Source organism: Diadema antillarum, unplaced genomic scaffold, assembly GCF_040938485.1.
Source record: "Diadema antillarum isolate AM-2024a unplaced genomic scaffold, OU_Dant_1.0 seq00000590_RagTag, whole genome shotgun sequence".
Classification (NCBI taxonomy): domain Eukaryota; kingdom Metazoa; phylum Echinodermata; class Echinoidea; order Diadematoida; family Diadematidae; genus Diadema; species Diadema antillarum.
In genome coordinates this window covers 365,465-387,310 of record NW_027271522.1, presented here as the reverse complement: position 1 = coordinate 387,310, position 21,846 = coordinate 365,465, and the positions used below count along the sequence as shown (strand labels likewise).

Below are 21,846 nucleotides of genomic sequence, written 5' to 3'. Positions count from 1 at the left end.
GGATAAAGGCGCCGGCACACCGAATGCTGCCCAGGCCCTAATCTGTTACACCTATGCACAAACATGGTGGAAGAAAAAAACAATTGACGTGTATCATTTTAACACGACTGCTCACACCAAACAAGCAATTAAAGTGCCCTCATGGTAACTAGAAAGGTAATTGTAATTATTGTTTTGCATATGCTCTGGGAATGATTTGATACGGTCTGGTGTGACAGGGCCTTAATGGTATACTCTTACAGATGAAGTTATACCAAACACGAATATGGATTACGGGAATGTAGACAGAATAGTGAAACGCTCAGTGAAAAGTTGAAGAACATCATATGATATATCTAAGGATTATCCATTACTAAAGTTGTAATTAATTTATGTGCCCCCCCCCCTCCAGATTGAAAATTAACATTTTGAGATGTCACAATTAAAGAAGGATATGAAGAATATAAAGATAAAAGAACACTTGACCCAGTTCCTGTAGAAGTCATGGACAGCTTATTTCATTACAAAGTGAGTACCTATAATTCCACGTTGCAAAGTACATGTAGCAGCATATGGAAAACAATGGTCACAGAATTTTGGAGCTAAGAAATGTAGATGACTTCAAGGACACGTCACTGTGCAGCACACGCTCTCTGGAGCAGACACACAAATAATTGGTACCAATACAGACCTCTTTCACAGCAAAGCTGAGGGCTTTAAGCCTGTCTTTGGTGCCCCTTGTTAACAGCCGCTTCTCCTTGTGAAGTTGGCGCAAGATGTCCGACATGTTCCTTTTCATAGTCTTGACCCGCATGTTATAGTACATCTTCTTCTTCATCACTGTAGCCTGATTGGCAAATGAAAACAGGAAAACCATAAGAGAAATAATTGATCACCAGTTACTACAAATTCCTCATTCACATTGTATTGTCCTTAGGATTTCAGACATATAACTGATGTTGACGTAATATAGTGTATACTTCACTGCATTTCCTCAGAGGCGGCTCAATCTTTTCTGCATGACTACTTTAGCATTAAAAAAAAAAAAGACTATTATCTACAGCTATGATGCAACATACCACAAAATTAAGTGGCAACTCTAGAAGTCATGAAAGTGCTCTAATTTTTCAAGATAGCATCGTCAATAACAGGCTGCCATAATCACAAAGAAAACAAGTTAAACAATTTGAAAAATTAACATAATTGTTCTATCATTCAATCTTTCTTGACTAACTAGCACTGTCCTCAATGCTTCAACAAAGTCTTCTAGAAAAATAAAACTATCATTGCAAATAAAGCAATACCCATCTAAACATATCCTAAATTTACAAGATGTGGTCTGCATTCAGACTGTTACCAAATATGCTAAGATGAGAAAAAAAAATATCCCACTAAACGTCCTGTGATCAACATACATATATATATATATATATATATATATATATATATATATATATATATATATATATATATATATATATATATATATATATCAAATAACAAGGATCTCTTCAGGCGTTAAATAAATATATGTAATATATATATATATATATTACATATATTCATTTAACGCCTGAAGAGATCCTTGTTATTTGATTTGTTGTTTGACATTCATCATTCAGCCCATTTCACTATGACGTCATTATCCGTGCAATTGTGGCTCCATTTACCGTGCAATTTTGGATCCATACGATTTGCTCCATTGCACGCTTGCTGAGAGCCCAGCACACTACGCGTGTTAAGCGCGCTTGCGTTTGCAGTGTGTATATACGACAGCGCGCCCATAGTGTAAAGCGCACAGTGAGCACTCTCACGATCTCAGATTCTCTCTTGTTTTTTAAATTAATAAAACATCAAATGACAAGGATATATTTTAGGCCTTATATAAAACAAATAATAAATGTTTTTCATTCGTACAATGGACAGAATATTTCATTCAGTGAAAGATGAAATGTTTGATACATTGAACTCAGCTGCGTCTCATTGAATGGATCATTTCATCTTTCACCTCACGAAATATTCTGTCCATTGCACTCATAAACATTCATTATTTGTATAATATATATATATATATATATATATATATATATATATATATATATATATATATATATACGCTTCAATTATTTGGTGTTCTGAGTAATAGTCATGGGCATATGAAATCAGGAGGGATGTAAGTAGATACATCTGCCCATGATTTCTATCATGGCTATTAACCCAAACTATGAATAATCAGTGTGTATTTACGTTATTGAAGGGCAATTAGTCAATCAGTCGCAATAAAAACAACTCAATGCACAAATTCATTGATCTGAATCAATGTCCTGTAAACTTGGCTCTACCTCCGCCATTTCTCGCAGGCTCTTGTTGGAGACATCGTAGGCATCCAGCCTCTCCAGCCACGGCAGGTGGTATAGAACATGGGTGGAGTAGTTGCACAGGTAGCAGACGGGGTTGGGTGCGTAGAGGGGGTCCTTCAGACCCAGGCTTTTGAGCCGCGGCAGTCTCACCAGGTGAGTTATGTCCTGTGATGTTGTGAGAGCGCAAGCAAGGACATGTTTTATTTACACAATGCATCATGTACCAAGCATAGTTCTCAAAGTCATCCTATGTAGGTCATAATATTTGCACAGCACAATAACTCCCAAGATATAAACTCAAATCTCTGCATAAATGAAACTCAAACGTCACAAATACTCTTTGTAATTTCTTACCTTAAATGAGCAGATGTTGTTCCCAGAGAGATTGAGGTTTTCAAGCTGAGAATGGCTATCCAGTGCATGCCCTGTAAGAGCAATTGTGTTTATATCTTCTGAATCATGATGTACTTCTAGCATTACACATTGACAGAAAAATCAGATTTGAATCTACTAAAAGCAAAAAGAACCAAAAAAAAAAAAGAAAAAGAAAAAGAAAGACTACATTCACCAGTCTTGTGAATGCAGACTTTGCCATCTTCTTCTACATGATGTAGGGTCCACTCACTTAAATGCAAGGCACAAGCTGAAATACACAATTATCGCTTACATATAAATCTTTGGGGGGTTTCAACTGGTATTGGAAGTGCATTGTAAATGAATATGGGAGTAGTTAATTGTACATTATATTTGACAAAATAACTGCTTACTATAGCCATAGTCAGGTAAAAGCTACAAATCGTACACCTACAAGATAGAATTACAGAAGTCACACCTTCAGACATTTAATACTGCACACCTCTTGGTGATCTTTAACTATCTTGATCAACACCACTGTAAGACATATGCATCAACTGTGCTTTGAGCATTTCTTACCAATTTTTTCAATCTTGTTAGAAGCCAGGTTCAGCTCGAGGAGAGAAGACAACCCTGTCAGACCCTTTAAAAGGAACAGTTATGACATGCAATGACAGCAATTCTTTACCATTCTTGTCACTCTATGTCAGTAACAATTGGCCGTGTTCAAGGTGTTCCTATGACACAATTGCTTGCTTTAACTCATAAAGTGATACTCACGATGATAGACTTCAAGACTGTACTTTCAACATACACATCAAATGAAAACATCTCCAAAAATAGGAATAAAAAATACTACAATATTCAAGAAAAAAGAAAAGAAATCATATAGGACAGTACATATAAACTCTTTGGAAGTAGATTAGGAAGTAGTACGAAAGTGATACTACTACTACTACTGATAATGATAATGATGATGATGATGATGATGATGATGATGATGATGATGATACTAATAATAATAATAATAATAGAAGTAATGATCATAATTATAATAAAAATAATAATGATAATAATAATTCTATGATAATAATAATGAAAATCATAATCAAGAAACAAATATTATGTGCAAGAGAATAAAAAGAGGAAGAAAAAGGTAAAGCCAAAAATCTTCAGACAACACTTTTCATGAACGTGGAAATATTGATGAGTCTCACAGACAAAATGCAAACAAAATTATAAAGTAGATTTTGCACTTACAAAATTATACAGCATTCATAAATAGATATTAGTCTCCTGAACATTTCATCAGGAATGAAAATGATTGAAAACAAGACAGTTCATGCCAAAACTAAAAAAACTAGAAATGTCGCTATGGCGACTGGTATGCCTCCGCCATAATGCATGATTCTCCTAATAGGTCTAGATAGTACATGTGGACAATGTGTGATTACATTTTCACAAAATTGGCAAAATAATAAAATGACAACGGACGGACGGACGGACGGAAAGACGGACGGACGGACGGACAACCCGAAAACATAATGCCTCCGGCACCACTTCGTGGCGGAGGAATAAAAAAAGAGAACAAAAATACTGGAAAAGAATTCTGGGAAGCTTTGTGACTAGTCTACACTATCTGGGGAGTGTTGTTAATCCTACTGCCCTGTCAAGCAAGCTTGTGGAAGAAATGCTAAGGATTCAATCAACTTTCCTTCTGCAAGGACTTAAGAAGACTACATACATCGTACAGCTCTTAGTTACAAAAGGACTTACTTCAATATTGGTGATGACATTGTGTGAAAGCCAGAGAACCTCTAGCTGCTGCAGATGGGATAAATTCTCTATTCTCTCAATCTGGTTGGAGTACAGATAGAGCTTTTTCAGTTTCTTGCATGCGCTCAGATCTCCAATGTGCTGTAAAGCAAAACAAAAGAACACCATGGAATTCAGGGGCATTGTCCACTGTCTATGATACATACCTGCATGTTTTCACAACCATTTTGTGCCTCAATATGTGTTTAAATAATTTAAGGTATTCATCAAATGTAAAGACAACATATAAGATGATACAATCCCATTCATCTCTCTCTTTAAGAAAGGCACGACACATCTTTTTTATGCTGAATACCAGTTCACCAGATACGTCAAGTATTGCACAAATCAGAGGCGAGTACAATGGCTTACTCGAGCATTAAGCCCCCGTAAATATGATTACTACTGTTCGCCTGCTAAATTATGAAATGTGTTTGAATTTACTATGGATACTTTGACACTCAAATGCCTGATAACATCAGTGCAATTTTTGTTTTGTTTTTTGTTCTTTCTTTTTTTATATCACATGACATATAGGTCTAAATGACAGAAATAACTTACAGCAAGCTTGCTCTCAGAGATCCACAGCTCAGTGAGCTTGGAGCAGTGGTGCAAATATTCCATCTCTGTAATGTCCTGGCCCATGATCACTAGTGTGGTGATGTTGGGGAAGAATTGGAGACCCACCATGCGGGGGTAACCAGAGAAAAACATCTCCAGAATGTCCAGGTGAGCTCCTCCACCATTTGACAGGCGGCTGTACTTCACGCCATTCACGATGCACTGCACGTTTGTTTGATTGAGAGACAGACAGAGAAAAATCAAAACATCACTAATATTCAGATGCACAATAGATCAGTCACTGCAAAAGAGCCTCCTTACCTGCCTACCATTAATCTATAGCTTTATCATGGTAAATCTGTGCTTATTCTGATCAAATACTCAGATGTCTCTCATCATATCAAGATAAAATCATGTCTCTTGAAGTAATAAAAACAAATGTAATTGCCTCACCACTTTGCAATCAGAAGTCAACATTTGACTGACAAACGTTTTTGGTAAAGATCAGTTACAGCCAAGCACCCTTACCTACCAAAAAATTTAAATCAATATTGCAATAACTTGCTGACATACAGTATGCATGTACAAAACATATACAGTGTACCACCTTGCCACTTTGGATGATCAGAGTTGGACATCAATACTGATACAATAAAAAGCACTAATCACTTTGTAGATGGGTACTTTTAGTATGTACAGCAACTGTATGAGGGTTGCTCTACTGAAAAAGTATAACCTTTATTCCCTGAAGCTAAAAGTCTGAATATGCCTTGATTTCCTCACAGATCAAGCAATCTATGGCTACTCATTGCCATACATTTGCAAAGCAATGTACTTCAACATATATATATATATTTTTAAATGCATCTTCTTGCTTTGTTTTAATTCTGGCTCTTCTTATTCAATCATCATAATCTTAGTCAAGTCCTTACCACTTCTTTCAGAATGTCATCATCCCTCTTGTTAGGGAGCAGTTGCTCCGCTGTAGACGTAGCCACTGGATGGTGGCTTTTCTCCTCAGAATCTGACATACTTGCTTCTTGTTCACCCTCACCTATGTTGCTGGCACATGTTTTCTGTCCGCTAATGGTTGAAACTAGTCCATCCGATCTCTGATATACAATGTACAACATGATATCACATGTGAAAATTCTCCATCCCAGTAAAAGAAAATTTATGTCGAAGAAAAATAAATGAGTTGTTATTTGTTGTTGCTGTTGTGAAAAATTATTAGTATACATTATCTAGAATTTTACATTATGTCTGATACAACTATATTCCAATTAACAATGAGTAGACAGGATAGTGTTGACAAGTCCCCTGTTTGATCTGCTAAACAATATCTATAGAGGAAATGTTGCTATTGTTAAACTAATACTGCAGTTGATTGGACAACAAGTTTTACATACTGTAGCATCAGACTATTAACATTTGTACCAATAGGCAACCTGATTGATGTCTGCTACAACTGCACTTGCACAATTATGCAGTGTATTATGAATGACATAGGCCTACCCCATAAAGTAGTTACTGTAAGCATACACTGTTACACCTTGATGTACACCAAACTGTCACTTATTACCTACGCCAAGGGAGGAGGCTATGTTTTCATTACCGTTTGTTTGTTTGTCGACACATGTGCAAAATAACTAAAAAAATAGTGAACAGATTTGCATGAAACTTGCAGGAAATGTTGAGAATGACACAAGCCACTGGGAACAAACATTTAAATTTTGGTAGTGATCCAGGAATTTTTATGGATTTTTATGAAGGATTTTGATATTTTAGCAGGTAGGGTCAACGAACTTGGGAGTTCAAGCTGGGCATTTTTGAGGTTTTCATACACACACCAAAGTGCGTGCTCTAGTTTCTGCTAGGGCGAGGCGCGCCGCGCAGCTGAGGGTTGAGGACGTAACAAAGGCTTAATATTGGGAAAGTGGGTTATTTTCAGCAAGCATGTATGAGTGGAAATCACTGATCTCTATGGAAGGACAAGATCAGTGGTTAATAAAGCCTGTTTGGCGGAGGTCTGCACTCTCAGCTCAGAGTGCTAATTTTCTAGTGTTGTTACTAATGTTAGATTATCATTTGGAATCTGGGGTTGGTATTCATAAACCATTTTCACCTTCAGTATGTTTCAGCTACAAGTGAATATCTTCCAGGTTTGCTAGACATGGTGGACGATGTTGTGGTTTAAAAACAAACAAACAAATAGACTCTCACTATCATGACTACAACTGTATGGTTCTAACCATTAGAATATATTCATTTTCTTTTTCCCAAAAAGAGGCCGGCAATTGTGCACTTTACGGCCCTATATTATCGGTACCTCATTCGCGGTATGCAAGGGTGATATTCCATGAACCACCACGCACTGAGCAGCTGGCAAGCTTCTCTTGCTGTATGGAACGCCGTTTGACAAGTGATAAGGTCACTAAAAGCCCGCCCCACTCACTGTGTTTCTGCTGCGGAGCTGATCACATCAAACTGTGCGATCGCGATTTCGCGTGCCTTTGCTCTCCGCGGCAGGATTATCGAGCTTTACATATACAATGTTTCATCGCAGAAAATTGCCATGATAGTCTGCGATACAATAGATTCCATTTTTGAACATCCTAGCTTACGTCAGCTCGCCACAAGTTATGTGAATAATATGCCTCCTTCATATCCATCCCGATCCGACCCCATCACGAATCGCGCAAACCAACCATGCGGGCAAGGTTTGTGTGTGTGTGTGTGTGTGTGTGTGTGTGTGTGTCCATGTAGTGGCTGCCCGTAAAACGATAGCTATACACACTTCGCACGGCGTCTGGTCGGGCTCGTTAAAAAAAGGTAAAGTGTAGACGAAATAAACACTAACAGACTGACGAATTGGGATAAGATTTTGGGTTTTTTTATCATTAACAGAATGATTTCGCCAATGCCACAAGTGGACATATTTCCTGTGCAATAGGTTAATTAGTGATCCCCTGCTTAATAAGATATAGTTATCTAAAGCATCAAAGTTTACCACTCGTTGCGTTCCATTGTGTGCCAATGCACAGCACCCTGTTTGTCGTAGGTAGGGTCTGCTCGCGCTCGATCACGTCAAGCCGAGCAGGGAAGGGCGTTAAAGCAACCATGTGGGGTCCGTAAGTGCTTTCCTCACGCACACACATGTTGACACATTCATACACACTGCATCCCAACGCGAAATCTCACACACATGCACACAGTAGACACGGAAGACACGCTGTCACACCCGCGGTGCCTGATAGGTACTCGAATTCGCACGCACTGCTCAATTAGGGTGAAATCTCGCATCGATAATTATAGGGCTGTAAAGTGTACAATTGCCAAAAGAGGGAGGGGGAGCATTCTTGCCCCTTGATCGAAGCAAAGGCACTAGCTCTAGTTCTACAACTCTACAAGTAATTTACCTTGTAGTATTCACAGTAGTCCCCATGTTGTGGGGAAAGTCTCATGCCAGGATCTGACACTAGTTGACAGACACAAAAAAGTGGCAATCCTGGGTTTTATTTAGGGGGCCGGAGGCTAATTAACGTTAGGCTTCTAACTTCACTGTGGTCTTAATATCAGCACAGCCATTAATTATAATAATAATAATAATTGCATTTATATGGCGCTTCATACTGACGTTTCTAAGCGCACTTTGCTACTCATACAAATAGACTAGAAAACACAATAACATTAACAAAATTAACGTTAACAGTAACAAAAGAAGAAGAAAGAAAAGAAAAGAAAAGAAAAGAAAAATAGGTCTACATGTGATACAATGGTACAATAATTGATAACTGTGTGCGCCTCCAGAAAAAAAAAAAAAAATTACAGCTGATTAAACAGGTGAGTTTTAAGAAGAATTTTAAATGATTCGACAGATGAGGCATTCTGAATATAAAGAGGGAGTTTATTCCAAAGAGTGGGAGCAATGGAAGAGAAGGCTCGGTCACCATAACGGGTTTTTGTACGTGGGCCATGAAGTAATTGGAGAGAGGAAGATGAACGGAGGGGTCTGGCAGAAGAGGAGGAGCGGAGAGAGACTAGGTTTTGAAGATATATGGGTGCAAGATTACGTGTGATTTTGTACGTCAGAAGTAGGATCTTGAAAGTAATACGGGAATGGACTGGAAGCCATGCAATGGAGTGAGCGGAGAACAGGAGATATATGGTCATGTCTCCTACTAAACAGTGCCGAGGTCTACACTTATTTTTTACTTAACCTATAATTTACTTTACGATTAATTTCACAGTAGGCCTAGGTCTAGCAGAAGGGTCGTCTAGACAAATTAGGTACACATGTTGATGTAAACCCTATTCCATTAATTTTAGATCTCTTCACATGTTACAGTAGTGTACACAGCTGGAAATAGGAAAGAACGCGAACGGTTTGGTTGATTGCTCGCTCCTCGATCAACTCATTGCTTATTTTGGCTCGGCCGGCGGCCTTGTTTTATGTAGGGTAAATGCTCCTTTCTATGCAGTTTTACTCTCATACCTTTCAAAGTCAAGGTCCGATTTGTGCAGCTGTCGGATGTCCGGTAGTCTCGACTTATAAAAACAAGTATTATCAGATTATGATGATAATCAATCGCAAAAAAGCGATCCGTCTCGACGACATAGCTAGACGTAGACCGAGCCGAGTACGTGTGTGTGTACCACCGCACACTACACACACGTTAGTACACATCAACCCTTTACCCATGGAGTTCGCCATTACTGCAAATGACAGTTTTTGATTGGTTCATTGCAGTCACGTGTGATCCAGTAACCTAGCAGAGTGAAGCTTGCCTCCTCCGTTGTTGTTATTGTTGGTGGTTGTGGTTCTCGGCCAAGTACAGCTTTACTAGTAGTAAATGGCGTTGTCGCTTGATTGTTACAAATAAGATTTAAAAAAAAAATGAAAATAGAAAACCTTACAAAGTGGGAAAAAATGCTACTTTTCTTTTTTCTTTGGAAGATTCTCTCAATCAAATGACTTGATACAGAGCAAGTTACGACACACGATCTGGATAGCTAATACACTGAAGTTGATCTCTTTTGTGGAAATGTTAGGCCTATTTGGTATTTACCAGTATAACGTCAGTTCTTCCATAATCCACTATGAATGTTCATAAATTTTGTTCTTGAATGTATAATTCAAAACAAATGCATATTTTTAAAACCGAAGTTGTTCCTGACACCCAGGAAGCTTTACGAGATAACAGGGAAAAAAACAAATATGAATCGATGAATATGCATAAACACACACTGTAAGTCACAAGATAAGTAGATAACATAGCAAGCAGGGAAAAATATGGAATAGAGTACAACAAAATCAAAGAAACAGACACGGACCAGCACATAAGACAAACAGGGCTGGCGGAGCATTTTCAAAAGTGGTGGGGGGGGGGCACTTCTGGGTTTCATGAGCAAGAAAAAAACAAAAAAAAAGGTCCTCAGCTCATCTCTTCCCTTCAACTTCCGGGTTTCTTCAGCTGACAAGCAAAAAAAAAAAAAAAAAAAAAAAAAAAAAAGGGTCTTCAGCGGAAAAACATAACCGCTTGCTTTTGGCGTAAATTTTAATGAGCGCTATATTGACACACGCGCGCGAGGTATCGTTTTATTCATTAACCCGTGGTTTATTGATCTGCAAGAGTTTTAAAATTTACGGGAATTATACAAAGTTATTTACCAGTGGCAGATCGGGGGGGGGGGGGCGTGCGCCCCTCTTTATTTTTGGTTTGAAAAAAAGAAATAAAACGGGAAAAAATTGGGAGGGGCACGTGCGCCCCCCCCCCCCTTTAATAACATTTTGTAATGGTGCCTCCCCTTTAATCCGCCCGTTTTTGCCTTGTGTTATATACGGCTCATCATTAAACTTAGTTTGTGGGGAAATATCAACAGCTGATGTAAACAACAGCAACGACAATAACAACAACGAAGGAATTGCAATCCGAAAGTTTATGAGGATTACAATAGGCCAAGGGAAACATTTAGAATGGGGATATAGGCCTAATTGAGTTTTATGGAAGACAATCATGTTTGGGATCGGGTTTTAAATCAAACAGCTTGACCCTCCAATTTAATTCATTACAGATTTTGAGCGCATTTCAGCCAGCGCTGTCAGCAAACAAATTTGTTTTGCATTATCTATACTGTCAGTTTTGGCGGAAAGACAAAAAACGGAGGATTTTTGCAAACCACATATAATTAGAACAGGGCTGCCTTTAAGCTTTAACGTGAAATTTACGCGTAAAAGAGTACGGACTACTAAAGTATTATCTGTCGTCCAGGAACAAGTTAACAGGATGTCTATGGAGAACAGTGCTATCTTTTCTTCATTAATGCGAGAGTAAAAATTTCAGTTATAATCATAGGCCCTATATGGGGTGGTATCAAATCTTGCAAACAAGATCAATAAAAGACAAAATGTCATAATTGACTCATTAATGACTGTATCCATGTTCCTGACCACTCTTCTTGTTTCACTGGATTGCTATGGGAAAGTGTTTAAAAGAATAAGAAGGAGAATTGTATAAAGATAACTCATTTATTGACACCAAATATCTTTTTGCCCCAAAAGAGAAGCCTATCATATAGGGCCTACAACGTGAAAATAAAAAGCGTATGGATAAACAGAATATCTATTTCATTTCAATTTTTTCGTCCTTAATTGTCTCTAATAGGGCAAAGATGTATATGGAGCACAGTTGTATCTTTTGTATGTGAGTGAAAATGTTAATTCTTAATAGATTATTATGTCGAGACTTGAAACACAAATAAATACACTATATCAAACACACACACACACACACGCACACACACATACACACACACACACACACACACACACACACACACACACACACACACACAACTTTGCCACGAAAGCCCAATACTCGATCGCTCATACTTCCCCCTTCCCAATGCTTGTTGCATTAAAAAAAAAAAATGGGTTGAGCACTTCCACGTTTATTTATACGGAATGATCATTGTTTTCCTTTGTCACATGTGCATGACGAAAGCAAAATGATGCCGATTATTGATAATATAAAGGCATTTTATTAGATCAACAGAATTTCTGATGGAACCTTTTTCCATATTTCAAAACTAGGCCCTACGTTCAACAAACTTGTTTTTATGTATAGGTTCTATCATATTTCTTTAGCATTCATTCTCAGATTGCAACTTTCGCAGATTGACAACTGTATGTTCTGACAATAATTATTCAATTATGTTTCCTATAGCTGGATATCGTGACTTGTATCATTTTATGTTGTTATTATATATTTGATGTATTTCAACCTAGAATTATGAGAATAAATGGAAATTGAAATTTGAAAACATTTTAACAATAAAGTAGTTCAATAAAACGGCTAAAAACATGACAATCATACTCGCAGGCTATACATTCATCGCCTTCAAATGGAACATATACCAAACAATAAAAAAGTACCAAACTTTATTGTGCCTTTTTGGTGACAAAGTCATGCACGAGCGTGCAAATGTTGTGAGTACATAGGATTGATGCGAGATGTGACGGGTTCAACAGAGTACGCAAATGAAGGTAGCAGCTAATTATAGACTAGAACAGCATAATATAAGGTAATGAACACATAATGGATGGGCGTGGTCTTGAATAATTGCGGAGGCCAATTGATATTATAGTGCGTTACATAATTATGGGTCACATACCCGACGGAGAAGAGAAAGAAACAAAACAATTCGAGGAGGAGAAAAGGAGAGGAGAAGGAAATGACCTGGGTATGCTCATATTCCGCAAAAATGGTCTTTATCAACTCACCTCTTCGCATTTTTGTTCACTTGTAATGTTATGAAAAATCACTGTCCTTATTTTAAAAGATTATAACCCGGATGAGCCAATAAATATTTAGATTATTTTGTATTTTTTAGTACTTATTCAGTGGCACTTTGTGTCTTACTGTTTTCAGGGTACCATTATTGTTTTATGTTTTGGAATTGCATTTCATACATAGGCGAAGAGGAAAGAAGACTCTGAAACCATCAATGCATTCTGGAAAGAAAAATCGTGCATAATAGAAATTCACAATTGCCTTGAGTTTTGGACGGGAGAGAAGTCGAAACAGGAAGGAGGAAAACCGGAGAATGATATCAATAAAAAAATTGTTTCATTTCATTTCATTTATTAAGTTTCCACACAAATCATTCAGTGTTGGGTTTACAACATCCATCCATGACAATGTAAAGTAACGCATACATAAGTTATGAATGCAGTATGTACTTGTAAGAAGAACAAGAAGAGAAGCTGTAAATGAGAAGGTGAGAAAGAGAAGAAATAGAGAAGGGGAGGTGAAAGACAGGATGTTTGCAGTAAATGTATATTAAATTTTATGATATTTCATGCGCCGTTGTTTTACCTGGATCTTCATGATTATATCCCAAACAACGTTTATTCAAATATATTTTAGTATAAACATCGTTTGATTTACAGTCTTTGTTGGAAAGATATACACATTGATAGATCATGAGAGCAGCATGTTTGCGTGGATCTGTCGCATAAAACAAGTAATTTTCATGGTGTCATTTTTTATTATTATTATTCCTATCCACGACGCCAACAAATGTAAATGTGTACGTTTGTTTTGTTGTTGTTGTATTTTGATTGATGATAAGAAAAATAAAGAAGGGCCCGCATAGGTTTAAACACTACTATAAGTGCTACAACTATATACCATGCATATACTACTATTACTATACTATACTACTACTACTACTTCTACTATAGTACGACTAAACATGATGATAATAAAGATAAAATAATTATTTCTGAAATAATGTTAAGAAAAATGACAATATTTGATGTGCATCAGCTGAATAGACGACGTACACCGACTGGTAAGTGACTGGTCAGCTATCATAGAATCCGTTTTATGAGTGGTCCATTCTGACAGATTGTAAGTATTGACACATTCCTGTGGACGCGGGGCTTATACACCTGCTTCGTTTGTTTTATCTATCTCAATACAGTTGAAAAAAAAAACCACTATCAGCCTCACGGCTGTTTTTCAGTGAGTCCGTACACGAGTTTGCAGCATATTAAACAACATAACAAAAGATAACATTCACAACACAAGAAAGAACATATTGGCAACAACAACAACAACAAAAACAACAACAGACGGCTGTTTAAAGTAAACACAAAAGTCATATAGATAGAAAAAGGACATAATTACAGTGTATTTACAATATCATCTTTTTTGGTTTTCTTTCTCTGTCTGTGTGCTTGTGTGTTTTATGCATTGATCTGTTTGATGTATACGAGATAGCGCATTATACATCTGTTACTCCACGCCCCTCCCCCTTCCTCCTTCAGCCCCCCCCCCCCCCCCCCAACATACACACCAGCACATCTTGGGCTAGGTGTTCTCCCCATAATACGTTGTTCTGGATAGACTGAATGCGTTATGTAGGCCACGAACTCCTCCCCTCACCCTCCCCACCACCTCCCCCCCCCCCCTTTGGCTTTGGCAAAAAAAAAAAAAAAAGCAAGACACAGATTAATGAAGCAACAAAATAGCTTTCCGAAGGTTCCGCCCCGAGATTCATTTAGATACCCCCAAGAATCCTAGAGGCTCACAAATCCCTTATAAATGGGCCTGATGTATGGAATGCTCTCCATGCAATTTGCGTTCTTCTTAAGATCTTTCAACGGAAATTAAAGGAAATTTATAATAATCAAATTTATTGAAAATCACAGGGCCTATCGAAATACACGGTGTAGTGTTGACAACTATATACAACAGAAACGCATAGTTACGTCCATTCATGATCACTTAAGTTACCATATTGATAATTTTCTTTTCAAATGAAACCATCCTGCCTAATACCTGTTAGGCCAAATCGTGAATCCTCCTCCCAGCACTTACATCTGTTTCTCCTCTTCTTCTGTTAAATCGCAGAATACAGCTCGAGATAGCCTCGAGATAGATGGTAATATGATAACTTTTTTGGGGTCGTTTCGTCAGGAGGAATAATTGACTGTCATCTCATTAGTATCTTTCTGTATTTCGATGTCAAATGGAACATGTCATACACTCATAGGAGAGAAAAGCAACAACCCAGCAATATTCTGTGATATAAAGTATTATGTATCTGAAAATTTCCTGAATTCGTTGGTAAAAACTTGTTGTTTGTTTGTTTGTTTGCTTGCTTTAGAAAATGTAATATACCAAAATCTCACATACTCTAATACAAATGTATTTTCGTTTGTAAAATGTATCCTTGGAAGAAAATGTTGGAGAAATAAATTGCAATGTTGTGTTGTTTGAAGGTTTGCATGGTGAAGTAAATGAGGGAGAAAGATTTGCGGTGACACCATGTGTATGGATCGTTGTTTGGCAGAAGAGCCTAGAAAGAGGAGAAATGAAGAGGGAAGTGACATATGGGGGTTGTGAGGAGGGCAAAAAGTGAAGAGTGGGGGGGGGGGGCAGTAATGGGCTAGAAGTTGAAGTTGCACTAGTGGAGACGGTAGAGAAAGGGACACAGAGAGTGGCAAGGAAGAATAGTGTGAGAATCAAGTAAGATGTTCGGACATCGTTGGAAGGGGAAAGATGAAATAGAAGGGAAGAGGAAGAGGAAGGAGTTGAATGTTGAAGAATCATGGAGATAGGGGAGAGCAGTGAAGATTCATGAAACCAAGAGAAGAACGAAGTCGGCGAACAGTGTGGCTATGGAAAGCAGAATCAGTGGAGAAAGGACGAATAATCCTTCGAAGGAAGGGTAAGTACAGGAGGGATGAGAATATGTGGGAGAAGGGAGAGAGAGAGAGGGGGGGGGGGGACAAAGAAAAGAAGAAGAAAAGAACAAATTGAAATTCAAGACGTAAATTAGAGGGAGCTAGCTACTGTGAATCCTAGAAATAAATGCTGCGTAGGAGAAAAATGGAGAGGAAAATTGACGAAAGTTAAATCCTGAAAAGGTTCCTGTGGGAGAAATGCAAAAATGAGAAATTAAAATAAGGTTGAAGTGTAGACCTGAGGAGAGAAGACAAGAGAAATAACCTGTAAATAAATGTGTAAATCAATACTAGTGGTCCTGAAAAGGACCGTTGGGTTGTATGGAAGGAAGAAATAAAAAGCAAAAGAAGAAAGAAGAGAACAGAACAGAACAGAAAAGAAAAAAGATAAGTGACGTAGAAACAGACAAAAGTGTAAGAGAGGGACAGAGGAAAGAGAATGAAACACTGAGTAAAGGTGCTAGTGAAAGTAGAGCAAGATGTCTAGTTATAAGAATAACTAGGAAAACCGAGGAACTTGACGTTTCGGACAGGTTGACTGTCCTGTCCTTAAATTGCAATTGAAATTGAAAAATGACAAATAGACATTCTTCCCGTTGAAGCGGGAGAGGTAAATACATTGTACACGCTAATTTAATTGATAACTGACTGTCCCGAAAGCACAGACAACACGTAATTCGGATCGAAGAGTCTCGAAGCGTCTCAGGACGTCCAGCCTGCAGCTCCACTCGCTCCGACAGAGCCTTTAGCGCAGTGCAACTACGTATGGGCCTTATACCGTACCGTACACATGCAATCCGGCAACGACCGCACGCACAGCTTACAGGTAGGTACGTAGGACGGATTGCCGACGTTTATGAGAGGTGTGACTGATTCGTCTGGTTACACAGGCTACTGATGCTTTTGTCCTACTCTTTATTGCTCGTTTACTTGCTTTTTTGTGCCAAGTTTCTGTATCTGCTCAGTCTTAAGCTGTAAGTGTTCATTCGTGAACCTGAAAATTGTGAACTGTTTGAGTGTTTGTTGACGATTACACCCTTCTAATCTAAAGGTACGTTAATTTTACATATCGTAGTCCCATGTATTGTATCCGGTGTTTGTAAATTACTTTGATGGCGCATGACGGCAAGAGTAGTGGCTTGTCGTCCTTTTATTGAAGATGAGATGCTATTAGTTTATAGGAATGGGCCGTGGACGATTTCTTACCACAAATTAGGATTGTGGCTTGAGTGCTACTTCAATTCTTTTGGCCTTGTAATGCTTGCTCTAAATTTACTCCAGTCTAGTTCTTGCATTATCTGATTATGCGATGTACTGTGGACTCTCATTCTGCTGCCTGCCATGTCCCCATTTGATGGCCATACGTTCCTGTGGCTATAAACAGTTAGAAGTCTAGTCTAGATTTGAAGGCCAAATTTAAAACTAACAATGTTTTGACTATTTGTTTGCTAATCCTATTTACACAAGGCTTAAGTAAGTTCTGCGTGCATCACCATTACTCTCTTATCAAAAGAATAGTGCTTCTTCTAGTACCTTCTAGTTCTACTGAACCTGCTGTACAGTGTTTTTTTTTTCTCAATGACAATAAATACAATCATTTCTCAGTTTTGAAATTTAAGTGATTTTTTTTTTTTGTCGTTTTGTTGTTCTCATTCCTCAATTCACAGTAGTTTAATTTCCCACTGTGCCTTCCTTCCTTTGGGCTTGACCGAGGTTTGCTTTGCTGAAGTGAGTCCATCCCTGGCTGTATTACATGGTAAATTTCAGTGTTTTCTTGTATTTTATTATGATCAATACTGGTACTTTCATTGTTATATTTGTAACTCATTGACATACTGTAAGTACATTTTTTTTTAATTCTACATGTACAGTGTATCTGTAAGCATATCACTACCATCAGGAGCCCTTGCAGTGCAGAAGATTCTATGTACACATTAAACTTTATTGATTCACAATGTAGGTTCTATGCTTAGGAATTGATATTATTATTGTCAGTATTATGTCATCATCATTGTCAGCATCAGTGTCTACCAAGAAATGTCATTATCTTACGAAAATCTTTCTTTGCTACCAAGCCAAGTGATATTCATGTGCAGAGATGACACCTTGCAAGTGTTGTGCAAGATTTGCCATATTTCATTTACCATGGTTCTTATCTTGCTCTGTTAATTTTTGCATTTTGATTAGGTCACCAGCTGCCAAAGAATTGTTCTTCTTTCCGCATTGAAGTCTGCATGATGAAAGTGTGAGTATTTGAAACTGTAAGCTACCTACATGTTTTCAAGATGCGTATGCACACACAAACTGTAATAGCAGTGTATGCAGCTCTGCTGGAAATTTCAGCCTGCTTCGTGCACGGCATGGAGGATTATTTCTATCATCTGCAGACCTTTGAGGATGTCATTGGTGCAGGCAACTACACCTACTTCAAACTCACCCGCCCCGGAAATATCCGCATCTTTCTGCAGACATTGGAAGGAGATGCAGACATCTATGTTTCCGAGACGACGACGAAACCTACCTTTGAGGATTACGATTTGAAATCAGTGACGTGTGGGGAAGACATTGTGGACGTACCGGATTCCTTTTTGCGGCCGACTGCAATTGCCATATACGGGCATCCGTGCTGTGAGGAGAGCAGATTCAGTTGTTCGGTGTACCTGGATACGAGAGACCTGTCACAGGGCGACATTGGTCTTCCGCCACCTGGCTTTGAAGGTGACCTTGAGGAAGAACACCCAGGATGGTGGTTCCTCTTGAAGGTGTTGGAGTTTATCCTTGATGTGGCACTATGATAGTACCTCTCATTTAATGCCTGCTGCCTGTTTCTGCTAGCTCATCTTCTATTTAAAAAAAAATCATCAATCAATGATAGATCCACTGGAACAGAGGAATTTAATTGGATTCACATACAATGTATTTTTATGTGAGAGATGACTTTACCGTGACAAATGTCATTGCATTTTGAGAAAAAAAAATGACAAAAAGCCATTGTGAACTTGGGCATATCATCACTCTACTACTGACTATGAATTTATTTGGAAATACAAGATCAGGCATCACATCACTTCCTATTGTAACTGCCATGATATATGCTACCCTGCATCAAGCAGTCCTGATTTGTATGGGTTACTGAAGATGAGCAAGTTGTGTCGCTAAAAGTGGAAACAGTACGTAGATCAGGTTGATAGTATAATGGATTGTATTGTGAATCCATTCGACATGCTTACCAAACCAACAGCTACAGGTGCACTTCTAAGACTAGATCTTTATGAAGAAATATTTCATGCTCAAAATTGTGACCTTCATTTCTGTCATTCAGTCATGAGCCATGAATCAGGATCACATGAATTGTGGTAATGATATTTTCTGTTATAATACCTAAGCTAAATGTAAGTCAAGCCGCACCTGCTGACTGAACCCGAACTTTGTCTCGTGGAGCTTGTGGCTCTGCTGGATGGGAACTCAGAAGCAATCAAATCAAGCTTAGAGTCAGGATAAATTGTTACACATCAAATGTTTTTTCATGTCTTATACACAGCGCCAGCTTGGCTGATAATGCACAGAATTATACTAAAATATGTTGAGAGTATGCATGTATGATCACCACTTCAAATAATGGAGGAATCAGCATTTGTTCCAAGGTGTGCAGGTAATTCATTTAGTTTTGCACTTTTGAGATCTAAATACAGGCAGTAGTGATTGTGTTCAAGTTTGTTCTTATTAGTTATTGGTTATAATTTTTTCTGAGGTGTTGGTTTACATTAATCAATTTTCATCAGATTGGAAAGAGGGACAGTGGCAGACTGAGTTATCGCTGACTGTATTTGTTGTAGAGTATCCTGTACCGATATAATGCGTCAGTTTCTTGTAAACTGCAGGGAACTTTGTAGGATAGCATTCCCCACAAACACACACAAACATACATGTCATGCTTTGATTTCCTGAGCATAACGATTGTTTGACCCCAAAGTATGGTGTTTACCTGCAGAAGTGTGGTGAAAATGTGATACAATGGAAGAATGGGCAGATTTGCCTTTCTTTCTTGAAGCTTGTTTGATGTAGATGGTTTAATACTGAAGTGGTTTCATGTTTCCCGATCCTGAACAAGGGGAGAAGTTCATACTGTATGTGCCACATGTTCCTGATGAATACATGATTACCGGTATAATACTACCAGTTTGGGACTGGAACTGCATACATATTCAGGAATAGACTGAAACTACAACGTGATGAAGTTTGCAGAGTTGTTCCCACAAATTCATATCTGGCCATCCATGCTCATCATTATCCCTCTTCGCACCTCAGCATGTCACTGCCATTGATATTGCCTACAAACATGTTTGCTGGTATTACTGTTTACCATTGGGAGCAGTGATATAAAAAATGTTGGAGATATCACATTTGATGCATATATGTAGGTCAGTTGTATCGCAAAACATCCTACCCTATAAAAAAAAATTGCAATAAAGCCTAAAATATAAGGAGATACGTCACTATTTTTCTCAATAAACCACAACTGTAGGCAATTTAGTCCAGAAACGTTTTAATTACAACACATTTTGTATACTAATTCAAATTTTTACACTGGTTATTTCTATCCCCAACTCACATTTTAGAACTGTTTTGACGAACTAAAGCTAGGTTTTTGTTTCATCTGCAAATGGTAAATAATGCCTTTAATTTACTTGTCATGCTTAAATACATCCCACCTCTTAGAATTGTTAATGTTTGTTTTTATGCCTCCGCCACAAAGTGTTGCCGGAGGCATTGTTTGTTTTTGTTTTCTTTGTGTAGTTCTCTAAACTATCAGTTTCACTCGTTGTCTGTCACTTCTCTCTCAGTAGCTGTACAAAAGTCTTCCAGATTATGTAGTGTCACAAATCTGCACTGACTGCACAATACCACCAACTCACCCCGTGTACGTAATGATGACCTAATGAGTTTTTGTTTGATATCAAGAAAGAGACATGAATAGTACAGCTCGTTATGATGTCAGTGGTGGCCTGAGTAATTATTTCCATGTCTTTGCTTTTTAACTGTAGTTGCAGAAATGTAGTGGGAGATTACATCAGCAGTTTGATTTGATCCTAGACACTCAAAGACTGCCAAAATACTATTGACCTTTGATCCCTATCACATACTCTCCAGCATTGTCGGGTTCCACCATGCCCAAGGAGCAATGCTGGTAGAGTTATATTTTCTCAGATTTTAATCATATAGACACTAAGGAAAGAAGTCCGACAGTGTACTGTACACTTTATGACTCACCAGAGACCTTACCTTGTGAGACATGGAACATTGGGCTCACATGATTTTTACTTTTCAATTTTCCCAAAAATACAATATGAAATGCATTAGAAATTCAACTATGTATCTTAATTTGTTTTGATATCACTTTTCTTGTGAACCTGCTGCTGCATATTTATATAACATGACAACTTCTGTCTCATGAAACTCGAAAAGATGTAGTGTTGTTTGTTCTTTTGGTGGCAATTACCCTGCTCCCCCACCCCGTTAATGGTATTCATGCTATTTTAAGTGGTATTTTGCCTTATGACAACATACCTAAATTTGAAAGGGTCTCCTTTTGATTTGAACCCTTGAGCCTTGTCACATTTTTCATAACTTTATTCCAATATGTCAAGTGTATGTGGTCATGACGAAAGTAGTTGGATTACTATGGGTGAAAAGGTCAGAGCTTGGTGGAAAACAAATTCAAAATAGCCACTGACATTTTTAGAGAATGCATTGTTTCATCAAATATGATCTGGTAGTATTTACAGTCTTTCTGATTGACATTTTCAGTGACTTAAAAGTATTGTTATTCATTGCAACTACTGACAGGTGTTAAAAATGCAGTTCAATGTGTAGAATTCTGAGCAGATAAACATGAAAGACTGCCATAATTATGAAAAAAAAAACAAGACCAAAACAACAACAAAAAAGGAGTCCTGAAATTCTCAATATGCTCCAAAATGTTCCAATAAACAAAATACAATGAATTTCAACTTTCAGGTG

At 37.9% G+C, this 21,846-nt stretch overlaps 2 protein-coding genes and 1 long non-coding RNA gene across 3 annotated transcripts in view; 2 read left to right on the top strand and 1 right to left on the bottom strand.

Annotated features, from left to right (window-relative positions):
* The window catches only part of LOC139735681 (leucine-rich repeat-containing protein 9-like), a 28,039-nt gene extending 21,939 nt beyond the window's left edge, over positions 1-6,100 (bottom strand). Inside the window, 7 exon segments of the mRNA XM_071646428.1 lie at positions 671-826; positions 2,322-2,504; positions 2,694-2,764; positions 3,273-3,336; positions 4,470-4,610; positions 5,070-5,291; positions 6,002-6,100. Of these exon segments, the coding sequence (XP_071502529.1) occupies positions 671-826; positions 2,322-2,504; positions 2,694-2,764; positions 3,273-3,336; positions 4,470-4,610; positions 5,070-5,291; positions 6,002-6,100 (936 nt within the window).
* Positions 6,101-16,679: 10,579 nt separating this feature from the next.
* LOC139735680 (uncharacterized) lies at positions 16,680-18,091 on the top strand. Its single transcript, XR_011711221.1, has 3 exons — positions 16,680-16,799; positions 17,493-17,581; positions 18,013-18,091. It is a non-coding gene; the product is annotated as an uncharacterized lncRNA (long non-coding RNA).
* Positions 18,092-18,185: 94 nt separating this feature from the next.
* On the top strand, positions 18,186-18,620 carry LOC139735656 (UPF0669 protein C6orf120 homolog). The gene has a single exon (XM_071646407.1). It carries the CDS (start codon positions 18,186-18,188, stop codon positions 18,618-18,620), a length of 435 nt encoding a protein of 144 aa, XP_071502508.1.
* Positions 18,621-21,846: the final 3,226 nt, after the last annotated feature.